Source organism: Anolis sagrei, chromosome 3, assembly GCF_037176765.1.
Source record: "Anolis sagrei isolate rAnoSag1 chromosome 3, rAnoSag1.mat, whole genome shotgun sequence".
Taxonomy (NCBI): domain Eukaryota; kingdom Metazoa; phylum Chordata; class Lepidosauria; order Squamata; family Dactyloidae; genus Anolis; species Anolis sagrei.
In genome coordinates this window covers 27,446,471-27,469,242 of record NC_090023.1, presented here as the reverse complement: position 1 = coordinate 27,469,242, position 22,772 = coordinate 27,446,471, and the positions used below count along the sequence as shown (strand labels likewise).

The following is a 22,772-nucleotide window of genomic DNA, read 5'->3' as shown; positions in this document are numbered from 1 at the left end:
TAGAGGCATCAAGGGAACCACTGATCGCATAGGGAAGCTGATGAGGAAACACAACATACAAACAATCTACAAACCCACCAAGAAAATCCAACAAATGTTACGTTCAGCAAAGGACAAGAGGGATCCTCTCACCTCTGCAGGAGTCTACCGTATACCATGCAGCTGTGGACAAGTCTACATAGGGACCACCAAACGCAGCGCCCAGACACGCATCAAGGAACATGAAAGGCACTGCAGACTCCTTCAACCAGAGAAGTCAGCCATACCAGAGCACCTGATGAACCAGTCTGGACACAGCATATTATTTGAGAACACAGAAATGCTGGACCACACCAACAACCACCATGTCAGACTACACAGAGAAGCCATTGAAATCCACAAGCATGTGGACAATTTCAACAGAAAGGAAGAGACCATGAAAATGAACAAAATCTGGCTACCAGTATTAAAAAACTCTAAAATTATAACAGCTAAACAACAGAGAGGAAAAAACCAGGCACAGATTAACACCTCCCAGCAACAGATTTTCCCAGACTCAGGCAGGCCTTCAAATGCTAATGAAGGTGATCAGCTAAACATTCACACCTAACTGCAGCAGGGAAGAGCTCCTTGCCCCACCCCAGCCATTCCACAGATATATAAACCCATTTTTCCTACTTCCAACAGACCTTCTCAACCTCTGAGGATGCTTGCCATAGATGCAGGCGAAACGTCAGGAGAAATGCCTCTAGAACATGGCTCTATAGCCCGAAAAAACCCACAAGAACCTAATCTTTATTTATATCCTGCCTCCATCTCCCCAGAGGGGACATGGGGTGGCTAACATGTCCGTCGTATGATCCAGTACAATAGCCAGCACAGTGACCTTGTTTGCTGTGTACTAATCTTGTTGTGTTTCAAATAATAACAACAACAACAACAACAACAACAACATAAAAACCAGACTATCTGCTTTGAACTGGATTATATAGCAGGGTAGACTCATGTAATTCAGTTCAAAGCAGATAATGTGGATTATATGCTTCGATAATCTGGATTATATGGCAGTGTAGTAGAGGCCTTAGGCTGCATCTATTTTGCATCATTTGTTGTTTGGCCCTGCTTTAACTTCCCTGGCTCAATGCAGGGCAGTTACATTTTGCTACTGAGCACAATTCAAAGTGATGGCTTCAGCCTATAAGCCCTAAACGGTTCTGGCCAACTTATATGTCCGAACATGTTTCTCTCTATGAACCATCGCAGAGTTTAAGATTATCTGGGGAGGCCCTGCTCTCGGTCCCACCTCCCTCGCAGGTGCGATTGGTGGAGACGAGAGACAGGGCCTTCTCAGTGATGGCCCCTTGGCTGTGGAACTCCCTCCCCAGCAATGTTCAATCAGCCTCCTCCCTCCTGACCTTCCGCAAGAGAAAACATGACTTTGTGACCAAGCTTTTAGAGAACTTGTGCAATAGATAGACTTGGAACAATGTGCAGTGACCATTGGAACGGTCTGGATTACGCTTGTGGACTATGTGTTTAACTCTAGTTGTATTATTTTTAAATGTTTTAATTCTTTTAATATACTTTTAAATTCTATTTTAATATTTATTTAAGTGTGCATTGTGTTTTAAAGCATCGAATTGTTGCCTGTATGTAAAGCTGTCTTGAGTCCCCTCCGAGGTGAGAAAGGCGGGGTAGAAATGTCGTAAATAAATAAATAAATTGCTATGGAATCATAGGAATTGTAGTTTGGGGAGAAACCGGTATTTTTTGGCAGAGAAGGCTAAAGACCTTGTAAAACTACAACTGCTATGATTCCCTAGTCTTGAGCTATGTCAGTTGAAGTAGCGTCAAACTAGATCAATTCTACAGTTGTAGTTGCACCCTTAGCCTATTGTATATACGTAAATTATAAGCGCAGGAGCTTTGCCAACAAGCAAAAGTGGTGACATCGTATTTGTCATGAACGCTTCTAAATCACAAGCTGTTCCTATTCACAAATCATCTTTAAACATGAAGTCATTCAGGAGGCAGAGGATTGTTTGTTAGGAAAGACCGTTGCCGCTGGGACACCTAATACGCAGCACCAAGCTGGTACATAACATGCTGTGACTGCCACATGTCAGTCCTTTGTATTCTTGATATAATTGATAGTTATCAGGTGTTTGGAACAGTTGCCGTTCTCCAGGACTCGTGTTTACCGTTTAGCTAGAACGTAATCCAGACGTGGTGGAGAAGAGGCTGGTGTTCATTATGGTTGATTTAAAAGGTTAGAAGACTTTCCTCTGTACCTTTTTTACTGAATGGAGGGTTGGGTGGATGGATGGGCAAGTAGGATGCACAAATGGAGGTAAGTCTCATTGAATACATTCGGTTTTATTTTAATACAGATTGAGTATCCTTTCTATGACATTCCGAAATCCAGAATTGTTTACATGGCCGAGATAGTCATGCCTTTGCCACCTTATAGTTTAATGTCCACAAATTTAGTCCCATACAGAAAATTTTTTGTAAAATATAAGGTGTATCTGAAACACAAATGAATGCCATGCTTGGACTTGGGTTCTCTCTCAAAGCTATCACATTATGGATATGGAAATACTCCAGAATCTGAACTATAGGACATTTATGGTCACAGACATTTCAGATAAGGGATATTCAGCCTGTATAAGCATAGGTCAACTAAGAGGGCTTTTTTTTTCGTGTCAGAAGCAACTTGAGAAACTGCAAGTCGCTTCTGGTGTGAGAATTGGCTGTCTGCAAGGACGTTGGCCAGGGGAAGCCCAGATGTTTTACCATCTTTGTGGGAGTCTTCTCTCATGTCCTCGCAAGGGAAACTGGAGCTTTTTTTGTTTTGTTTTTGTTTTTTTTGTTGTGTCAGGAGCGACTTGAGAAACTGCAAGTCGCTTCTGGTGTGAGAGAATTGGCTGTCTGCAAGGACGTTGCCCAGGGGATGCCTGGATGATTTGATGTTTTTATCATTCTTGTGGGAGGCTTCTCTCATGTCCCCGCATGAGGAGCTGGAGCTGATAGAGGGAGCTCATCCGCCTCTCCCCGGATTCGAACCTGCGACCTGTCGGACTTCAGTCCTGCCGGCACAGGGGTTTAACCCACTGCGCCACCAGGAGCTCCGGATGGAGCTGGCGCTAACAGATGGGAACTCACCCCATCTCGCGGATTGGAATCTCTGACCTCCAGGTCAGCAGTTCAGCCAGCACAAGAGTTTAACCCATTGCACCACCACGTCACATTGAAAACATCTGAAAACCATTATAGTGACTAAGTCATAAAATGACTTTTGAAGTGCTTGTGTATGTGAGTGTTCAAAGGCGCATATTTACTTAACTTGGTCCATATTTATATACTTCTTATCAACACACTTGCCATTCTGAGATGGTACACTTGTCTCTATCAAGTGCTTGTGGAGGAATTGTTGAAAAGATAGTGATACTTTGGTGCACTCTTAAAATAAGGGCTCTTTGTTTACAAATAAGAATATCGTAAGTGAGAGCTGGTTCCCCACAGAGAACAAAATAAAATAAAATAGAACGACACAATTTGAACCTCTCATGGGAAAAAAAATGGTCAGAATGAAGAAGGCAACAGGTATTTCAAAATCCAAATCACTTCTGGTCCTAAGCATTTTAGATAAGGGATGCTCAACCTGTACCGGTGTTGTGTCACCAAAGTAAAAGCTGTTAGGTCTCCAGGACCTTTAATGGTTCTGCAGAAGAAGAAATGTGACTAAGTGGACTAAGTAAAATCTGCTGAAATTTGTTGGAAATAGCAACCTTCTTCAAGACTCCACTAGTAATTTGTCTGTATATCATTCAGATTGCTTACTATATTATATATGTGTGTGTTGGTATGCAGTCTTCCTTAACTCTATGATGTGGGAGGGCCTGCAGACCATGTGACCAGATCTGGGAGTATTCAGATCTTAGACTCCATTTTAGAAAGAGAGATGCCATTATTTGTTTATTTATTTGCTTATTTTATTTTACTTATTGTGTTTATATCCCACCCTTCTCACCCCCAATGGGGGACTCAGGGCGGCTTACAAACTATGGCAAAAATTCAATGCCAGATTCAGACAATAACAATATCAGTAAAACACAATAATTGTTGTGACTCAGCTGGAACCACAGAGTGTCTCTGATGAGGATGATGGGACTCAGGTTCAAAATGTCCCTGTTATAGACATCCCTGTTGTAGGCAGTGAAGAAGTGCAGTTTCCCACAGCAAGGAATGAGAGTGTTGATACTGAAAATAGCCAGGTGCAGGTGCAGATTGACTCAGAGAAGGAGGACAGTTCTCAGCCTGATAATGAGCAAGCAGGGAAACAGGCTGACACTAACGATCAGACTGACCTTGACGAAATGGGAGCCTTAGATTGGGCTGACCGTTTGGAATTCAGAGTTCGAAGGAGTGTAAGAATAGCTAACAAGAAGGAGGCCAGAAGCCAAAGAAACGCCTTCATGTTTTGCAAAGGGTATTAAGCTGTGTGTTTGAGACCAAACCTTTTTGTTTAGCCAAGAAGCTTGCCTTTCCTTGTCTGGATTATCTTGCAGTTCTTGTGTTCATGTTTTCAGGACTTTGTCATGTTCTCTTGGGTTCTTGTTTTGTTGGTGCCTTTTTGGATTAATCTTCAAAGTGCTATTTTATATTGATTTTTTGGAACATTACCTTTGCTTTTAAGAACTTTTTACCTTTTATTTTTAATAAACTATAAAGACTTCTGGCTTTCAGCAAGGTGCATCTACTCTGAGGTGCGACAATAATATTAATCCCCAAAGCTTTGCTTAAATAGCCAGGTCTTAGGATCCTTCCTGAAGCTTAAGAGCGAGGGAGCTACTCTGATGTAATTAAATACACTGTTAGACTCTCAGACCAGAGCGATACTTTAGACTTTGGACTGTTAATTATAAGAAAGATGCACAGAGAAACTACTTCAAATCCTATCTGTAACTGTAATGATATGCAATGTACCTGTTTGCTGAATGCATGAAGTTTGTGAGTAAACCAACTATGTTACTTGAACTATGTTATTTTTGGTCTCTTGAGAGCATGATTTAAACCAAGATGTTTTAAGGGAGAGTAGATGTTTTGGGGCAACTGAAATAACACTTCTGAAATTCTGCTATATATATATATGTGTGTGTGTGTTTTGTATTGGCATATCTTTGTCCCTAAAAGTTCAAAGAGATACCTAGGTATATCAGTCTAACAGCTGAGAAATCTAATTGCCTTGCATGAATACTAGTGGATTTTTACCACTAAGGAGAAGGTTGGCTCAAGCGAGTTTTTAACTCTTCTCAGGAAGATTACAAAAGGTTACGATCTCTAACTAAATCATGCCTTTTCCAAAAGGTTATGATCATTCCAAATCGTGTGAATGCCAGTTGATCTCCAAAAAGGGCCATACTTCCAAGAGATATCTAGGTATATCAGTCTAACAGCTGAGAAATCTACCATAATTGCCTTGCATAAATACTAGTGGATATTTACCACTAAGGAGAAGGTTAACTCAAGCAAGTTTTTAACTCAGAAAACTCATACTTTACAAAAGGTTACAATCTCTAAAAAGGCCATGCCTTTTCCAAAAGGTTATGATCATTCCAAATACTGTAAATGCCAGTTGATCTCCAAAAAGGGTAATGCTTCCAAGAGATATCTAGGTCTCAAGCTGGTTTTTAACTCTTTTCAGGGAGTTCATAGTTTAGAAAAGGTTACAATCTCTAACAAGGTCATACCTTTTCCAAAAGGATATGATTATTCCAAATAGTGTGAATGCCAATTAATCTCCAAAAAGAGTTATGCTTCCAAAGTCCTGTAGAGATTCCTGGTTTTCCCAAAAGATTATGAATGCCATTTCCCCCAAAAATAAAATAAAAATAAATCCCTCTTATAAACAACCATGAAAGGCACATGAACCCTCTTCAGTTTTCTCTCTTTGTAATCTTAACCCGACTGTAGATGAGTGCATTTACACCAGCATTTCTCAACCTGAGGGGGGGGGGTCATGAGGGGGGTGTCAGAGGGGTTGCCAAAGATCATCAGAAAACACAGTATTTTCTGTTGGTCATAGGGGTTCTGTGTGGGAAGCTTGGCTCAGTTCTATTGTTGGTCGGGTTCAGAATGCTCTTTGATTGAAGGTGAACGACAAATCCCAGCAACTACAAATGTCAAGTCTATTTTTCCCAAACTCCACCAGTGTTCACAATTGGGCATATTGAGTATTTGTGTCAAGTTTGGTCCAGATCCATCATTGTTTGAGTGCACAGTACACTTTGGATGTTGGTGAACTATTACTCCAAAACTCAAGGCCAATGCCCACCAAATCCTTCCAGTATTTTCTGTTGGTCATGGGAGTTCCGTGTGCCAAGTTTGGTTCAATTCCATCATTGGTGGAGTTCAGAATACTCTCTGATTGTAGGTGAACTAATAAATCCCAGCAACTACAATTCCCAAATGACAAAATCAATCCCCTCCCAACCCCACCAGTATTCAAATGTGAATGTATCGGATATTTGTGCCAAATTTGGTCAAATGAATGAAAATACATCCTGCATATCAGATATTTACATGGCGATTCGTAACAGTAGCAAAATTGCAGTTGTGAAGTAGCAATGAAAATAATGTTATGGTTGGGGGTCACCACAACATGAGGAACTGTATTAAGGGATCGCGGCATTAGGAAGGTTGAGAAACACTGATCTACATTGTAGAATTAATGCAGTTGGACACCACTTTAACTAATAAACCTCAATGCCAGATAATCATGGGAATTGTAGGCCTTCTGTGCCAAAGATTGTTGGTGCCTCACCCTAATTACAGTTGTCATGATTTGATAGCATTGAGCTATGACAGTTTCAAACTGCATCAATTCTATGGTGTCGATGTATCCGTCATGGTGGTTCTCTCCATGCCTGATATGATGAATGAGGTCTGCATCATATATGAGTGCCAATGAAGAGCTTGGAAACGAGTGACGTCTCTGTGTTCCGTTTTGACTTAACTGTCAGGCCACTTTCTGTAACGGTCACTTTGAAGTAGGAATTGACAGTTGAAAGAGCGGTTGTTCTATCTGATGCCGTTCGATGGTTGTAGTGTGACAGTCTCCCAAGAAAGAAAGTCGGGAACTGGCCATTCAACAGGCCGTATTTCAACGAAATTAAGTGTCAAAACCTGTAAGAGGAATGTGGAGTGAATTGTCGAAGGCTTGTGGGGTGAGTTTCATCAAGAGTTGTGGATGCATTACAGAGTCACAGCAGTCACATATAACTCGGGCCCCTTCTACACTGCCATATAAAATCCAGATTATCTGCTTTGATGGAGCCCCCGGTGGCACAGTGGGTTAAACTGCTGAGCTGCTGAACTTGATGATCGAAAGGTCAGCGGTTTGAATCCGGGGAGCGGGGTGAGCTCCCACTGCTAGCCCCAGATTCTGCCAACCTAGCCGTTCGAAAATATACAAATGTGAGTAGATCAATAAGTACCACTCTGGTGGGAAGGTAATGGCACTCCATGCAGTCATGCTGACCCTACCACAGTGGTTCTCAACCTGTGGGTCCCCAGATGTTTTGGACTTCAACTCCCAGCAATCCTAACAGCTGGTAAACTGGCTGGGATTTCTGGGAGTTGTAGGCCAAAACACCTGGGGACCCACAGGTTGAGAACCACTGCCCTACAAGAATATACCATGAAATAAGACCAGGCCCTTCTGATGGCGCAGCAGGTTAAACTGCTTGAGCTGCTGCACTTGCTGACCGAAAGGTTGCAGGTTCAAAACTGTGGTACGGGGTGAACTCCTGCTGTTAGCTCCAGCTTCTGTCAATGTAGCAGTTTGAAAACATGCAAATGTGAGTAGGTCAATAGGTACCACGTCTGCAGGAAGGTAACAGCGCTCCATGCAGTTATGCAGGCCACATGACCTTGGAGGTGTCTGTGGAAAACGCCGTTCTTCGGCTTAGAAATGAAGATCAGCACCACCCCCCAGAGTTGGACATGACTAGATTTAATGTCAAGGGGAAACCTTTACCTTTAAGCCCTCTTTAGTTAACAGACTTATTCTTGATTGCTGCATCAAGAACACTTGGCCACATGACCTTGGAGGCGTCTACGGACAACGCTGGCTCTTTGACTCAGACATAGAGACGAGCACTGTCCGACACCCCCAGAGTCGGACACGACTAGACTTAATGTCAAGGGGAAACCTTTACCTTTTACCTACTTTGGTAATGTGGATTATTTGGCAGTGAAGAAGGGGCCTCAGTGGGAGTTGAAGTCCAAAACACCTGTTGACAGAGGGCTATGAAAGTAATTATGCCTTCCTTAATGACATACTTGTGTGAGAAATCTCATTTATCTGAAAAATAAGTATAGAAACGGCTTAAAAAACCTAGAGCCAGAAATCCAAATACAGGTTTTAACTATTAACCCTGATATAATAAAGCTAGTAAGAAAAAAAATCAGCAGTAGCCTTCTAATTAATTAGTTAATTGACGTTAACAAGTAATGTTAAGCCATTGTTCGATGTTCAGACGGTAGTGAGGATGATTGTGATGATGATACATTTTCAATATAGAAGTATGGGAGCAACTGGTGACACAGTGTGTTAAACTGCTGAGCTTTTTTTTTGGTGAGAAACTGCAAGTCGCTTCTGGTGTGAGAGAATTGGCCGTCTGCAAGGACGTTGCTCAGGAGATGCCCGGATGATTTGATTTTTTATCATCCTTGTGGGAGGCTTCTCTCATGTCCCCGTATGAGGAGCTGGAGCTGATAGAGGGAGCTCATCCGCCTCTCCCTGGATTCGAACCTGCAGCCTGTCGGTCTTCAGTCCTGCCGGCACGGGGGTTTAACCCACTGCGCCCCTGGGGGCTCCAACTGCTGAGCTGCTGAACTTGTTGATTGAAAGGTCGGCGGTTCGAATCTGGGGAGCGGCGTGACTTCCCACTGTTAGCCCCTGCTTCTACCAACCTAGCAGTTCGAAAACATGCAAATGTGAGTCGATAAATAGGAGCCACTTCGGTGGGAAGGTAACAGTGCTTAATGTTGTCATGCCAGCCACATGACTTTGGAGGCGTCTATGGACAACGCTGGCTCTTTGGCTTAGAAATGGAGATGAGCACCACCCCCCAGAGTCGAACACGACTAGACTTAATGTCAAGGGAAAAACTTTACTTATATAGAAAAAAAATTCATTTATTTATTTTTCTTCAAATTTGCATTTACTTATTTCTCTCCTAATCTGTAGAGCTATGTTAAGCAACTTTAAATAAATATTTCATGGAGAGATTTAAACCTTGAGTTAAGCCTTGGCGATCCGTGCTAACAGAAACAATTTAAAAGGGGTTGTTGTATGTTGTTCGAGCTATATATCCATGTTCTAGAAGCATCCTCTCCTGATGTTTTGCCTGCATCTATGGCAGGCATCCTCAGAGGTTGTGAGGTCTGTTGCAAAATAGGAAAATTGGGTTTATATATCTGTGGAATGTCCAGAGTGGGAGAAAGGACTCTTTTCTGTTTGAGGCAGGTGTGAATGTTTCAACTGGCAACCTTTATTAGCATTTGATGCCCTAGCCATTTCAAGGTCTGGCTTCTTACTGGCTGGGGGTCGTACCTTCCTACTGGTAGAAACCATGAAAATGAACAAAATCTGGCTACCAGTATTAAAAGACTCTAAAATCATAACAGTAAATAAAGAACAACACTAAAAAAAATCAGGAATATTCCATACAAGAAACAACCAACAAAGGATTCCCCCAGGCAGTAAGAAGCCAGACCTTGAAACTGCTAGGCCATACAGCCCAGAAAATTCACAACAACCCAGTGATTCTGGTCATGAACGTCCAGGTAGGAGAAAGGGGTCTGTAATTAAAAAAAAGGTTAAGAGCCACTGTAGTTGGTCCGGAAATGTTGACCTCATGAATTTCATAGGATTTCCCTAAGCAAGGGATACTCAAAGGTTATTTTACTAAGTTCTTGCTCTGAATTACACCCTACAACACCTGGTATTTTTTACTGGCCACCCATCCAAGTGCTAACCAAGGTTGACCCTTCTTAGCTCCCAAGATCAAATGGTATCTGGTATCTTTAGGATAGTAGTATTTACCTATTTTTGTGTGTACTCATCTGCTTTGAGCTTTGAATAATGAGTAGGTCTAATATTAGGTTGCTGTGAGTTTCCCAGGCTGTATGGCCATGTTTCAGGCCTAATATTGTTTTACTGTACTGCTCTATGACAAAAATTATAACTTCCATGATTACTTACATGAAAATTTGTGAAATAGAAGTACTCTAAAATTGCAACGCTAATCTAATTTATTTGGAAACTCTGTTGAAATCTCTGGCAGTTTTATTGTCTAGTCATAGGCCATTGCGAGTTCATCCAACCACAGCTATGCACAGGTTAACATAACATACAGTGTTTAAAGCAGCACTAATCTCCCAATAAAAACTTTAATATCAGAAGCAGAGAATACATGTTCACGTTGGCTCAGCAAAGTCTGTTACCCTAGAAGTGATAACCTGGGCCTTAGCATCAGTTTAGCTCTTGCAAAAGGTACTAGTTACTGGTTGTTAAAACTGTTTGTGTTACTCAGTTAACATTTAATTTTTATTTATTTATTTACAGTATTTATATGCCACCTTTCTCACCTCTGAGGAGATTCAGGGGTGAAAACATGACCAACATATAATTGGTCATGTTGTTCTGGTACGACTGTACCAGGAGCTCCAATTTTATTTGCTTTGTATTAAATGTTTGCTTGCAGTCCAAGGTTTCAGGAACTCTGCAGATAGGTGGCTTCCTTTGGTTGCAGTCATAGGGCAAGTCACCTGTCCATCATCGTCCATCAACCAAGTTTTGGTTCCACCCCTTGCTCAGGGCAATTGGGAAGGGAGCCATTTTTTAATTAGTCTCAGTAAGGAAAGCTAATATACAGGACGTGTTCAAACTTCTCCTGTACAAAAGCTTCAACCCTTAAGACTTTCCAGGGGAAAACAGTCTTAAGAGCATCCAAAGATTTCCAGGGAAACAGCTCTAAAGCCTTGAGGAATTTCGGAGGGTAAACAGTTTGGAAGACCACAAAACTCCAGCTGGAGAATCTACTGGCCTTTACTGGTAGGTCCACTCGGTGCTCGAGACGCAGATCGACCCGGTAGCGGAGCCCACATCAGTAAGGATTAGATTACAGTCAGCCTGGGAGAAGTTAAAAAGGGATTTTCCTTAAAAGTAAAGTAACAGTTACTGAAGACATTTGCCTGTCCTTCATGGACAAGATTAGGAAGCCACCAGTTGCATAAAAGCCTGGAAGCATTTGTTTAACTTTATTGAAGACAAGAAAAGTTTCTGTTTGATTGTTCATTAATAAAGGACTTTGTTATACATCACAAGCCATCTAAAGACCATTTGTGATGGAAGATCCCTGAGAGCTTCTTTTCGGGGGGCCCTGGCTTCCCGCTGGGCTCAAGTTGCACGTCCTAACTTAAAGACAATTCTTTGCAGGCCCAGCACGCAACAGAACACATGTTTAAAGAAGAAATAGAAAAATCGTTTTATAAAGAATGAGATATAGCTTGAGCTTTTTCTTGAAATATTTATATGCCGTATATACTCGAGTATAAGCCGACCCGAATATAAGCCAACACATCTAATTTTACCACAAAAAGAAGGGGAAAACATATTGACTCGTGTATAAGCCGAGGGTGGGAAATACAGAAGGTAAATAAAAATAGATACCAATAAAATAACATTAATTGAGGCATCAGTAGGTTAAATGTTTTTAAGTATTTTTTATAAAACTGTAATTTAAGATAAGGCTGTCCAACTCTGATTAAACCATTATTGTAACCTTCCTCAATGTAAATGTGCTTAAATATCCTTCCAATAATAATAGAGTGAATAATAAATGTAATGATAATAAAGAGAGTAAAATAATAAATGTAATAACAATAATAATAGAGTAAAATAATAAATGTAATAATAACAGTAATAATCAATAAAGTAATAAATGTAAAAACAATAATCAATAGAATAAAATAATTAATGCAATAAACATAATAATAATGGAGTAAAATAATGTAAGTACAACAACAATAATAAATACAGTAAAATAATAAATGTAATAAAATAATACTAATAACAGACTAAAATAATAAATAACCTTGACTCGAATATTAAACAATTATTGTAACCTTCTTCAATGTAAATGTGCTTACGTAGCCTTCCAGTAATAAAGAGAGTGAAATAATAAATGTAATGATAATAGAGAAAGTAAAACAATAAATGTAATAGCAGCAGCAACAATAATAATAGAGTAAAATAATAAATGTAATAATAACAGTAATCAATAAAGTAATAAATGAAAAAACAATAATCAATAAAATAAAATAATAAATGTAATAAACAATAATAATGGAGTAAAATAATGTAAGTGCAATAATAATAATAATAAATACAGTAAAATAATAAATGTAATAAAATAATACTAATAATAGACTAAAATAATAAATAACCTTGACTCGAATATACATTGATGAAGGTTAGAATAATGGGTTTAATCAGAGATGGACAATCTTATCTTAAACTAGCCTTCCCCTGCCACCCGTTGCTGTGGCCCAGTCTGCATATATGTGTTTTGTGTGTGAATATATTTGTGTATATATGTTTTTGCATATATATGTGGTTTTGTGCGTTGTAATGTAATTTTTGTTTTCTGGCTTTTTAAGTCCCTTCTGCTGTGTTTTTCAGTATTTTTATGAGTGGTGGTCACTTGTTGGCCTGATAGGTGTTTTGTGTCCAAATTTGGTGTCACTTTGTCCAGTGGTTTTTGAGTGATGTTAATCCCAGAAATGAACATTACATTTTTATTTATATAGATTACAGTTTTATGTAAATATTCAAAATCATTTGAACTACTGATGCCTCAATTAATGTAATTTCATTGGCATCTTTTTTTGTGGCATTTCCCATCCTCGGCTTATACTTGAGTCAATAAGTTTTCCCAGTTTTTTGTGGTAAAATTAGGTGCTGAGGCTTATATTCAGGTCGGTTTATACTCGAGTATATATGGTAGTTGTCTGGAACACCAGATTTCTTCCATATGTAATCCAAATTAATTTTGAATTAAGTTCACATCAGGGGAAATTTTAAATTCAGTTTTATGGTCATCTCTCTGCCCATAAAGACATTCTTTCTAAGAAACAGGATGGAAGAGTAAATAACTTGCTTGAAGATTTCCTGGATGTGATGAGTTCTCTGAGTGGGGTTTCTTCAGTACTGGAAACTGGCGTGTTTTTTATTGGCTCACCCGCATGGAGACATACCTCCGGTAGCACTTTGGAACAAGATTAGGACTGTCTGAGCCATGTCAATTTTAAAGTTCCACAGGGAAAGTCTGGGAGGATGGGCACAACACTGCCAAGTATTAATCTACTTCCGCTGTTTGTGTACATTTGTTCGTATGGGTCTGTGTTCAGTGTTCAACGGAGCCTGAAAACTTAAAAGTTCAGCATTGAACCATATTAGAAGGAAATGTCCCCATCTTTTAAAATACCCACAAATGTTTGTAATAAATGCTTTTTTTCTACCTAAGTTTGATTTAAATTGGCAAGTGATACTTTGCTACCAAATCTAAAATATCTCACGGATTAAATTTAATCATTTTTTCCACTGTTGTTGATTACTGTTTGTAGGTTTTGCTGCTTGTCATTGGGCCAAAACAAAAAGAAAATTGATAAAGCACTATGAATTAACCTTGTCCGAAGTCAATTGTTTAGGGTTTTAATACTTTATACTGGATTGTGTGATTTTTTAAAAAAAATGGAACTTGATTAAAGACCTAATTAATTCTGCAAATAACAAAACAAATAATAACCATTTTTTTGTTACAAGACATACCTTATGGGGAAAGTATAGGTATACTTCAATTAACAAAGATAAATTCCCAGGAATTACTTCTTTAACAGAACATTTGGTACCAGAAGTAGAAATAACTTGGAAATAGAAGGAATAGATTCATATTCCATACAAAAAAGGAGAACAATTCGATATGTTTTGTCAAACTTTGTACTCAGACTAATTGAAAGATTCTACCAAAATGCGTCAAAGAGTGATTTTTTTATCAGCCTCCATTGAAAGTGAGTAGATAAATAGAAATTGCATTAAAGCAGGGAGGTATTTAGGCACTCCGTTTAGATCAGAAAAAGGAGGAAGTTTACGAACAAAGAAAGCTCTTTAGCAAGGAGAGGGAGCGACAGCACCCCCTTGTGGCCAGAACTGAGCACAGCCTCCAAAGATGCTGAAAGATGGGAAAGTCTATATATACCTCTATTGGTCGTCTGTCTTGTCATTATATAATTGGCATTGAATGTTTATTATTTATTTATTTATTTACTTTACTTATATACCGCTGTTCTCAGCCCGAAGGCGACTCACAGCGGTTCACAACAAATAAGAACAGCAAAAATTCAATGCTACAGTGTAAAAACAGTTAACAACCTAATATATTACATAATTAATAAACAATTACTACAATACTTTGCAGACGCAATAGTGGCCGCAAAGAAAGCCTTCTTTGTGGCCTTTAGTGCTGCGGCATATGCCCTTAAAAAGGACACAAACCATGTTCGATTTGGCTCGCTCGGATCCGAACGCCACACACTCTCTAGTTCCCTCTTCCTTCGCTTCATCGCTGCCAGCTCCTCGGTGAACCAGGGAGCTGGTTTAGCTCGGCTACTTGAGAGGGGACGTTCCAGAGCGATCGTGTCAATTGCCCTAGTCATCTCCCCATTCCAGAGAGCGACCAGGGCCTCGACAGGATCACCTACCGAGGCGGCGGGAAACTCCCCAAGAGCCATCAGGAATCCATCCGGATCCATAAGCCTCCTGAGGCGGACCAACTTAATGGGTCCTCCACCTCTGCAGAGGTTAGGGGGTGCAGTGAGCCTAAATCTGACCAGGAAGTGGTTGGTCCATGGCAACGGAGAGATGGTCAACTCCTCGACACTGCCACCTTCCTCCCATCCTTGGCAGAAAACCAAGTCCAATGTATGTCCTGCACTGTGAGTGGGGCCAGATACTTATTGGGACAGCCCCATGGTTGCCATGGCAGACATGAAGTCCTGAGCCGCTCCTGAAAGGGCCGCCTCGGCATGGACATGTTTGCTGTGTATGTGTTCTGTGATCTACCCTGAGTCCCCTTTGGGGTGAGAAGGGCGGAATATAAATACTATAAATAAATAAATAAGGATTTCTTACATTTGATTTTCTTTGTTAGCAGAAAATGAAGAGCTTGGCCCAAAGACGTCAATCAGCACCGTCCCTGGTTTTCAGCAAAGCACTGAACAAGTCAAGACCAAGTTCCAGGTAGGTTGTAATGTCTTATATATTTTTTGTTGGTACCCCCCCCCCCCTTTAAAAAGCATGTTTTCTTGGTCCATATTTTAGACAAACAGTTGACCTAAACAGTTGACAGGATGAAGATGATATTTGGAAGAGCAGCTGTAAACCATCCATATATTTCTTTTCGTGATCATTGCTAAAATATTGTGTCTTCTAAACTTCAGTACAGTTGAGTGATCAAAATGCTACAGATTATATTTCCTATGATTTTTTTTTAAAGAAAGACTCATATATGAACTGTCCATATTAGAGTTGTGGAGTTAGTCATGAGTATGTGAGGAAAGCCCTGATAATGTTTCTTCATTTGATATCCCCATGGTCTCCTGTTGGATGTTTCCAATGGTTCTAATCTAAGAACAGGAATGGGAAACATTTAAGCAAGAACTAGATTAGGCTCATGGGGCCTTCTTCTCCGACCTGTCAAGGCCCCAGACCCATCCTTCCTGATGAATCATAGAGTTGGAAGAGGGGGAATTCCAGACAAGAATCAATCAGGGCCAACTAACACCTCCAAACAAAGGATTCCCCCAGGCAGCAATCAGCCAGGCTTTGAAGCTGCAAGAACATTCTGTGTTAATCAGGCTGACCAATTGCAACATTCACACTTGCCTCAAGCAGACGAGAATTCTTTCTCCCACCCTGGACATTCCACAGATATATAAACCTTACTTGCCTAGTTTCCAACAGACCTCACAATCTCTGAGGATGCCTGCCATAGATGTGAGCGAAACGTCAGGAGAGAATGCTTCTGGAACATGGCCATACAACCTGGAAAACTCAAAGCAACCCAGTGATTCCGGTCATGAAAGCCTTCGATAACACATTTATCTAATGTTTGAGCAGCATGTTCTGCCTATACTGCCCTTCTCAAAACGCTCTCTGTTCTATCTGCTATCCTCAGATAACCTAATATTATATCTTCGTGCTCCAGTCTAGTAATCTCTGTCTAGTAATTTACTGAAGCAATTTACTGACCTATCCTATAGTTCATAAAATTTAAAGGGATTGCATCTATTAAAGTTATTGGCAAAATTACATAGGAGGATGATTGGATTTTTTAAATGAACACTTGGAGCTGAGTTCATTTTATTCCTCCTGCCTGTCTGCCTCTGTTTACAAAGAATGCATTCCTCTCCATCAATAATCAAACAAGTGTTTCTATTTTCTAGACAGTGTATTCAGAAAAATGCTTAACCCTTGCTGAAATGCTTCCTTTTGTTAACAGTGAAAGAAAAAGGAGTTACATAAGACCTTTGAGCTGAGATATTTTGTTTTTAAAGCTGCCGTAATACTTCATACTCTGCAGAAAAAACACCGATTTCAAGTTTAAGCAAACTGTAGATTTATTCTGGAACTAAATCTTTATTTTGATACCCCAGTGAACTGTCTTTTTACTCGTTGACTAAGGACCACCGCAACTCTAGCTTTTCTTCATAGATTTTTTAAATATAAATAATATTTTATTAGCAGCCAATTCATCTAACTATTAATTGAATTTAATGAGAGTTTAGTGAATAAATATTTAGAAAACCTTGTAAATTAATGGTTTTAGGCCATTTTTGTAGCTCATTCTCAAGTATATATCAGGCACGCCACTGTTGAACATTAGTGTTGTGGTTCATCCAGCTGATGATGAGGGGATTGTTATTCCTGAGCCTGGGAGAGTGGATGGGTCTTTCAATGAGATAAATGAGGGGAGTTTAGATCCTTGTATTGTCAAAGTCTTTCATGGCTGGAATCACTGGGTTGTTGTAGATTTTTCAGACTATATGGCCATGTTCTAGAACCATTCTCTCCTGACGTTTCTCCTGCATCTATGGCAAGAATCCTCAGAGGTTGTGAGGTCTGTTTAGCGCTAGGAAAATTTCCTCTGAGGATACTTGCCATAGATGCAGGCGAAACGTCAGGAGAGAATGTTTCTAGAACGTGGTAATATAGCCCGAAAAGCCTACAACAACCCAGTTTAGATCCTGTCTGTGAGAATGGGCTTGAAAGTGAAACTGCCTCAGAGTCCAGCAGACAGGGAGTTGTCTCATAGCAACCCCAGATAAGAAGTTGGATGGGCAAGAAAGTTCACCTGAAAACACACCTGCGGATAGCAGAAATCTCAGACTTCATCTTAGGGAACAAGCAAGCAAATTAAGAAGGTCACAGAGACTCTGTGAGAAATCTCATAGGCAAGGCAGTCAAGGTTACAGACATGACTTCATGGCTTGTGGACCTCAAATCAGGGAATTGTTCTCTTTAGAATTCAGTTCAGGCAACACTGCAAAGCAGTGAGGATCTCTAACCTGGTCTCCAGTTCATGTTTTGAGTCTAAGATCTTGGGAGTTTGGATTCATGTTTTAAGAAGTTTGTACAGTTTTGCTTTTGGATTCATATTTATGTTTTGATTCTTGTTTTCCTGGATTTATGTTCATGTTTTGATTCTGGTTTTCCTGTATCTAGTTTTATGGAACGGATTTGGACTGTTTGGATTGTTTTTTCCTATCACTAGTTTGGATTGACTTATTACTTGTTGACTCTTTTCCCCATTACCTATTGGATTTTGCCTTTCTTATTTCTTATGGTGACTTTTTCTTTTTATATGTACTTTTCTTAATAAAATGTTTTATTATCACTTTTGGGATTCCTGGCTGGTGTTGAGTTCAAGGTGAATTCTGGCTGGGGGGCAGCAAATACAGTGAATGTTTTTATAAAGCAAGTGGAATATAGTTACCCAGGTTTACATATGAAAGAATAATAACCTTATGGCTGAAGCGATTTCATTTTTATCATTCCACTAGCTGTCCCCTGCCACGCGTTGCTGTGGCCCAGTCTGTGTATATGTGTGTGTATATATGTGTGTTTGTGTGTATATGTGGTTTTGCGCATGTGTTGTAATGTATTTTTTGTTTTTTTGGCTTTTTAAGCCACTTCTGTTGTGTTTTTCAGTGTTTTTATGAGTGATGGTCACTTGTTGGCCTGATAGGTATATTGTATCCAAATTCGGTGTCAATTCATCCAGTGGTTTTTGAGTTATGTTAATCCCACAAACGAACATTACGTTTCTATTTATATATATTATTCCTTGAATTATATATCTTGAAATTTTCCAGAAACATGAATCATAATCCAGTCTACTATTCAGCAGTGTTAATCCTTTTAACTTGAGATAATTTTTTCACTGCATCACTGGAAGCAAGATAGCCTTGAAATTTGGAAATGTGTGGCTTTATCAAATAGATAGTGTTTAGCTGTGATCTGTTTCGGAATATATCGATTTAAGCGATGTTACAGTAGTTTTCAGCCTTACGCACAATCTGGAATCATTGTTCACTAATCAAAATAAATAGCACTGAGGCTTCTTGATTTGTTGCTCCTAAATGAAGAAACTATAAAGCTACTTGTAGGCAGGGTGCTTACAAATCATTATTCCAACTCACTCTGGAAATAACATATTCAAAAAACTAGCTATTTTCTTTAGTGATGATCTTAGATTAGTGACTATTGGCAGAATTAGAATCAAAGTACATCCACTGAGAAACAAGAGGCAACTATTTTATACTAGGAAAAATTCCAAGATTCTAGGATGTACTACAAACACAAGGGAAATGTACCTTAAAAATAAAAACTAAAAATCCAATAGCAAAGGTGGGGGATCTGTATGCTCAGGATATTGTTGGCCTCTTAACTACTACCAGCCCCATTTAGCATGCCCAGTTATCAAGGATGTTGAGTGTTCCAACAGTGTCTTGAGGGTCTATGGGTTCCCCATTATCAGTATGCAGCATTCTGAATGACAGTATGGTTGGCTAGTTGTACAACATACTAAATAATTGTACAGACATCTCTCCACATTTGCTGTAGTTAGGTTCACCGTACCCATGTGAAAGTGAAAAATTGCCAATATTTTTTTTCTTCTGAGGGAACACCTTTTTGGTAATTTTTAGGTCTCCCAGTATAACTCTATGGTCAACTTCCACTGGAAGCAGACCACAGAATGGCATTGGAGGACCTAGACTCTCCTAGAGGGTCCTAGAAATTAGTTTTTTTCCCTAATAATCTCTAGGTCCTCTAGCATGATTGAAAAAATAGATTATAGAGTCATACTGGAGCCATTCTATAGAGTGTAGAGATTCCAAGAGAGAACATTTGTAGTTGCATCTATCCGTAATCAAATCTACAAATGTGGAGAAACAACTAAGGGTTAAGGAATATCCTGCAAGCTTCTGTTTCAAGTCTCACTTATCAAATAAAATAGCACTCTTGTTTAAGTGAGAATAAAATAAATGAGCCCTACTGGTTCAAGTGATATGAAAGTTTTAAGCACCTTAATTTTAGTAGCAAACTTAATTTTTTGAACTGTAATACCAAGAATACTTGAGTCACCATGGTAGCACATAGTCCAAAAATAGCGTTTCTAGGCTTAATCAGGAAGTTACTCTACTCCATGTCTGGCGATCTTTTTGTTTTGAACTTGTGTTGATTCAGTCTGAATCGGTATACCAATTCCTATTCCAATATGTGTCATTAGTTAGAGGTGTGATATGAGTCATTCATAGTGTCATTTCTAATGGATGCCGATTTCTGGCATTCACAGGTGAAGATGATACCTAAATATTCCTGTCGTGTGATCTATCCTTCCATTAATACAAAAGTATCTGGAATTCTTTGTAAATAGTGCTACCAAATGATTGTGTTAGCATAGGTTTTTTTATATAGAAGTAGTCTTGGATGGGAAATACTGTAATCCATTGTACACTAAAATATGTGTTCAAAATGGCAGCATCTGCCCAATAATATTCAAGTGTGAGAGAATCTCGACACTGAATTTAAATCATGACTATCTATTGTGAAGTAGCAGCCTGTAAGGAAAGGACCAAGGCATTGACATCTCTGGCCATTCCTCTGTTAAAATATCAGCCAGCAAGCCAGTGCCTTCAACCAAGATATAGCTTTCTAAGATTTACAGAGATACTCGCAGGAACACCTCAGCAAGCTAGAGTCCAAAAGTGGCTGATACCAGATGAGAAACTCGCTCCTGGGCATGCAGGATATTATCCGTGGGAATATGCATTCCCAGTGTGGAATACCTATCACCATGTTAAAACAGTGGACATGGCTCTTAATGAGACATGCTACATCATCACAGGATGTCAATGTCCTACACCGCTGGAGAAATTATACTGTTTAGCTGGTATTGCATCACCTGAAATCTGTTGGGAAGTAGAAGCCAGTAATGAAAAGACCAAGACATTGACATCTCCAGACCAGACCTGTTCGGATATCAGCCAGCACGCCAACGGTTTAAATTAGTAAATAGCTTCTTGAAATCGACAGAGATACTCGCAGGAACACCTCAGCAAGCGAGAGTCCAAAAGTGGCAGGCTAAAACCCAGAACCTCAATCAGTGGCTGATACCAGATGGGCAAACAGAAGATTGGGCGACTTGGAAGGCTCTGAACAGACTGTGCTCTGGCACTATGAGATGCAGAGCTAACCTTCAAAAACGGGGCTACAAAGTGGTGGAGTCCATGACATGCGAGTGCGGAGAAGAGCAAACCGCAGACCACCTACTACAATGCTGTCTGAGCCCCGCCACATGCAGAATGGAGGACATTCTTACAGCCACACTAAGGGCACCCGGAGTGGCTAGCTCCCGGTCAAAGGAAATTGAACATAATGCCAAGTTTTTAACTTTAACGTTACAATTGTATTCTCAATTTGCTTCTGACAAATATATATATAGATAGATAGATAGATAGATAGATAGATAGATAGATATAGAATATGAAACTTTAAAAAGAGACATAACAGTAGTCCAGAGATGGGTACTGGTTGCTTAAAAGTGTTCTTAAACAGGAATGTTAATAGACCTTAAAATGAATGCATTTGAATGTTATTCCTAAATCTAAGTTTAGATTTAAAAGCATGCAAGGAAAGATGTGGTTTTAAAGATTTTCTTCCATTTGTGTTGAACAGTACCAAAGACCCATGTTTCATGGAAATCCTGCACTTGTCTAGATCACTGTAAATGGTTATGACATGTTATTTTACAGTTCTATGCCAAATGCTAAGTATTCATAGATAATAAAGATCATGTGTGTTATCTGGTAATGCAATCAGCTTAGCTATATTCAGGACATGCAGAATGTGTGCTCAGAATTGCACAGAGTGTTCTCAAGGGTTTAATCAGAAGACATGTGGATCATCTAAGCTATGTTACTGGAAAAGGGTGATATGAGATGTATTAAATGTAAATTGCCAAAAGTTGTTAATCGTACTGTTTAACTAGAAAGTGCTTTGATGACGGCATGAGCCGCACAAACAGAACAAAAAAGGAGAAGGTTCTGATTCATGTTTGCTTGTGTATATACACAATTTTACATATAGGAGAATCTCAAGTATGCATTGACTGTATACTTCAAGAATGCTGTTATCACTTTATCTGCTACTTAATGTAGACTAGAGTTCAGAAACGTTCTCTATTGTTTTTAAATTGTTTCAGCATGGTAAACCCTTTGATCAACTTAGAAAAGCAGCTTTGGAGATGATTAAAGGCTTGTTATCTCAGAATGAACAATTTCTTAGGTGCATTTTCTCGCAATCCTTCTGTATAAAGCTGTGTTCCACTTATTATCTCTTAATATGGAAATATGATGTATTCCAACTTACAGCGATCTTAAGATGAACATAGTTTTCTTGGCACAGTTTGTTCTTTTGAGGCTGACAGTATGTGACTTGCCCAAGATCATCCAGTGGGTTTCCATGGCTGAGTGGAAATTTTAATTCTTTTCTCTAGTCTTGATCCTGTGGTCAGACTACTATACCATGCTGGCTGTCATATGAACATGGAGAAGTGGGGATGCATGATAAATCAGACATGTTTTGGAGAATATTTCTTTCAATGTGAACATGTTCTGTACAATAACTGGGCATTGCACCGGGATTGTGGCGCAGCTGGCTGAGTGTCAGCTGCATTAAGATCACTCTGACCAAAAGGTCATGAGTTCGAAGCCAGCCCGGGCTGGAGTGGGTGTCCAGCCATTGTGTAGCCCGTTGTCGACCTTTGCAACCCGAAAGACAGTTGCATCTGTCAAGTAGGAAAATAAGGCACCACCTTGTGTGGGAGGCTAAATTTAACTAATTTATGAGGCCATAAAGAAAAAAGACTCCGGGGAATGTGGAATGTGGAAGAACTTCATCGGTGTCGCTGATGGACGATGAAAAGCAGCAGCTCCCCTGGCGGCCAGAAAAAAGTTAAATAGCCTTGGTGTATTTGTGTGTTAAACGTTGTTTGTCAAAACTGGCACTGAATGTTTGCCATATATGTGTTGACTGTAATCCGCCCTGAGTCCCCTGCGGGGTGAGAAGAGCGGAATATAAGAACTGTAAATAAAATAAA

At 39.6% G+C, this 22,772-nt stretch overlaps 1 protein-coding gene across 2 annotated transcripts in view; it reads left to right on the top strand.

Moving 5' to 3' along the window:
• ARHGAP20 (Rho GTPase activating protein 20) overlaps window positions 1-22,772 on the top strand; it is a 118,811-nt gene that overhangs the window by 18,929 nt on the left and 77,110 nt on the right. Inside the window, exon 2 of one of the 2 annotated variants that reach the window (XM_060770982.2) lies at window positions 15,264-15,349. In XM_060770982.2, coding sequence (XP_060626965.2) covers window positions 15,264-15,349 — 86 coding nt within the window. Of the gene's footprint in view, window positions 1-15,260; window positions 15,350-22,772 lie in introns of both variants that reach the window. The other variant, XM_060770981.2, reaches the window with a different exon arrangement.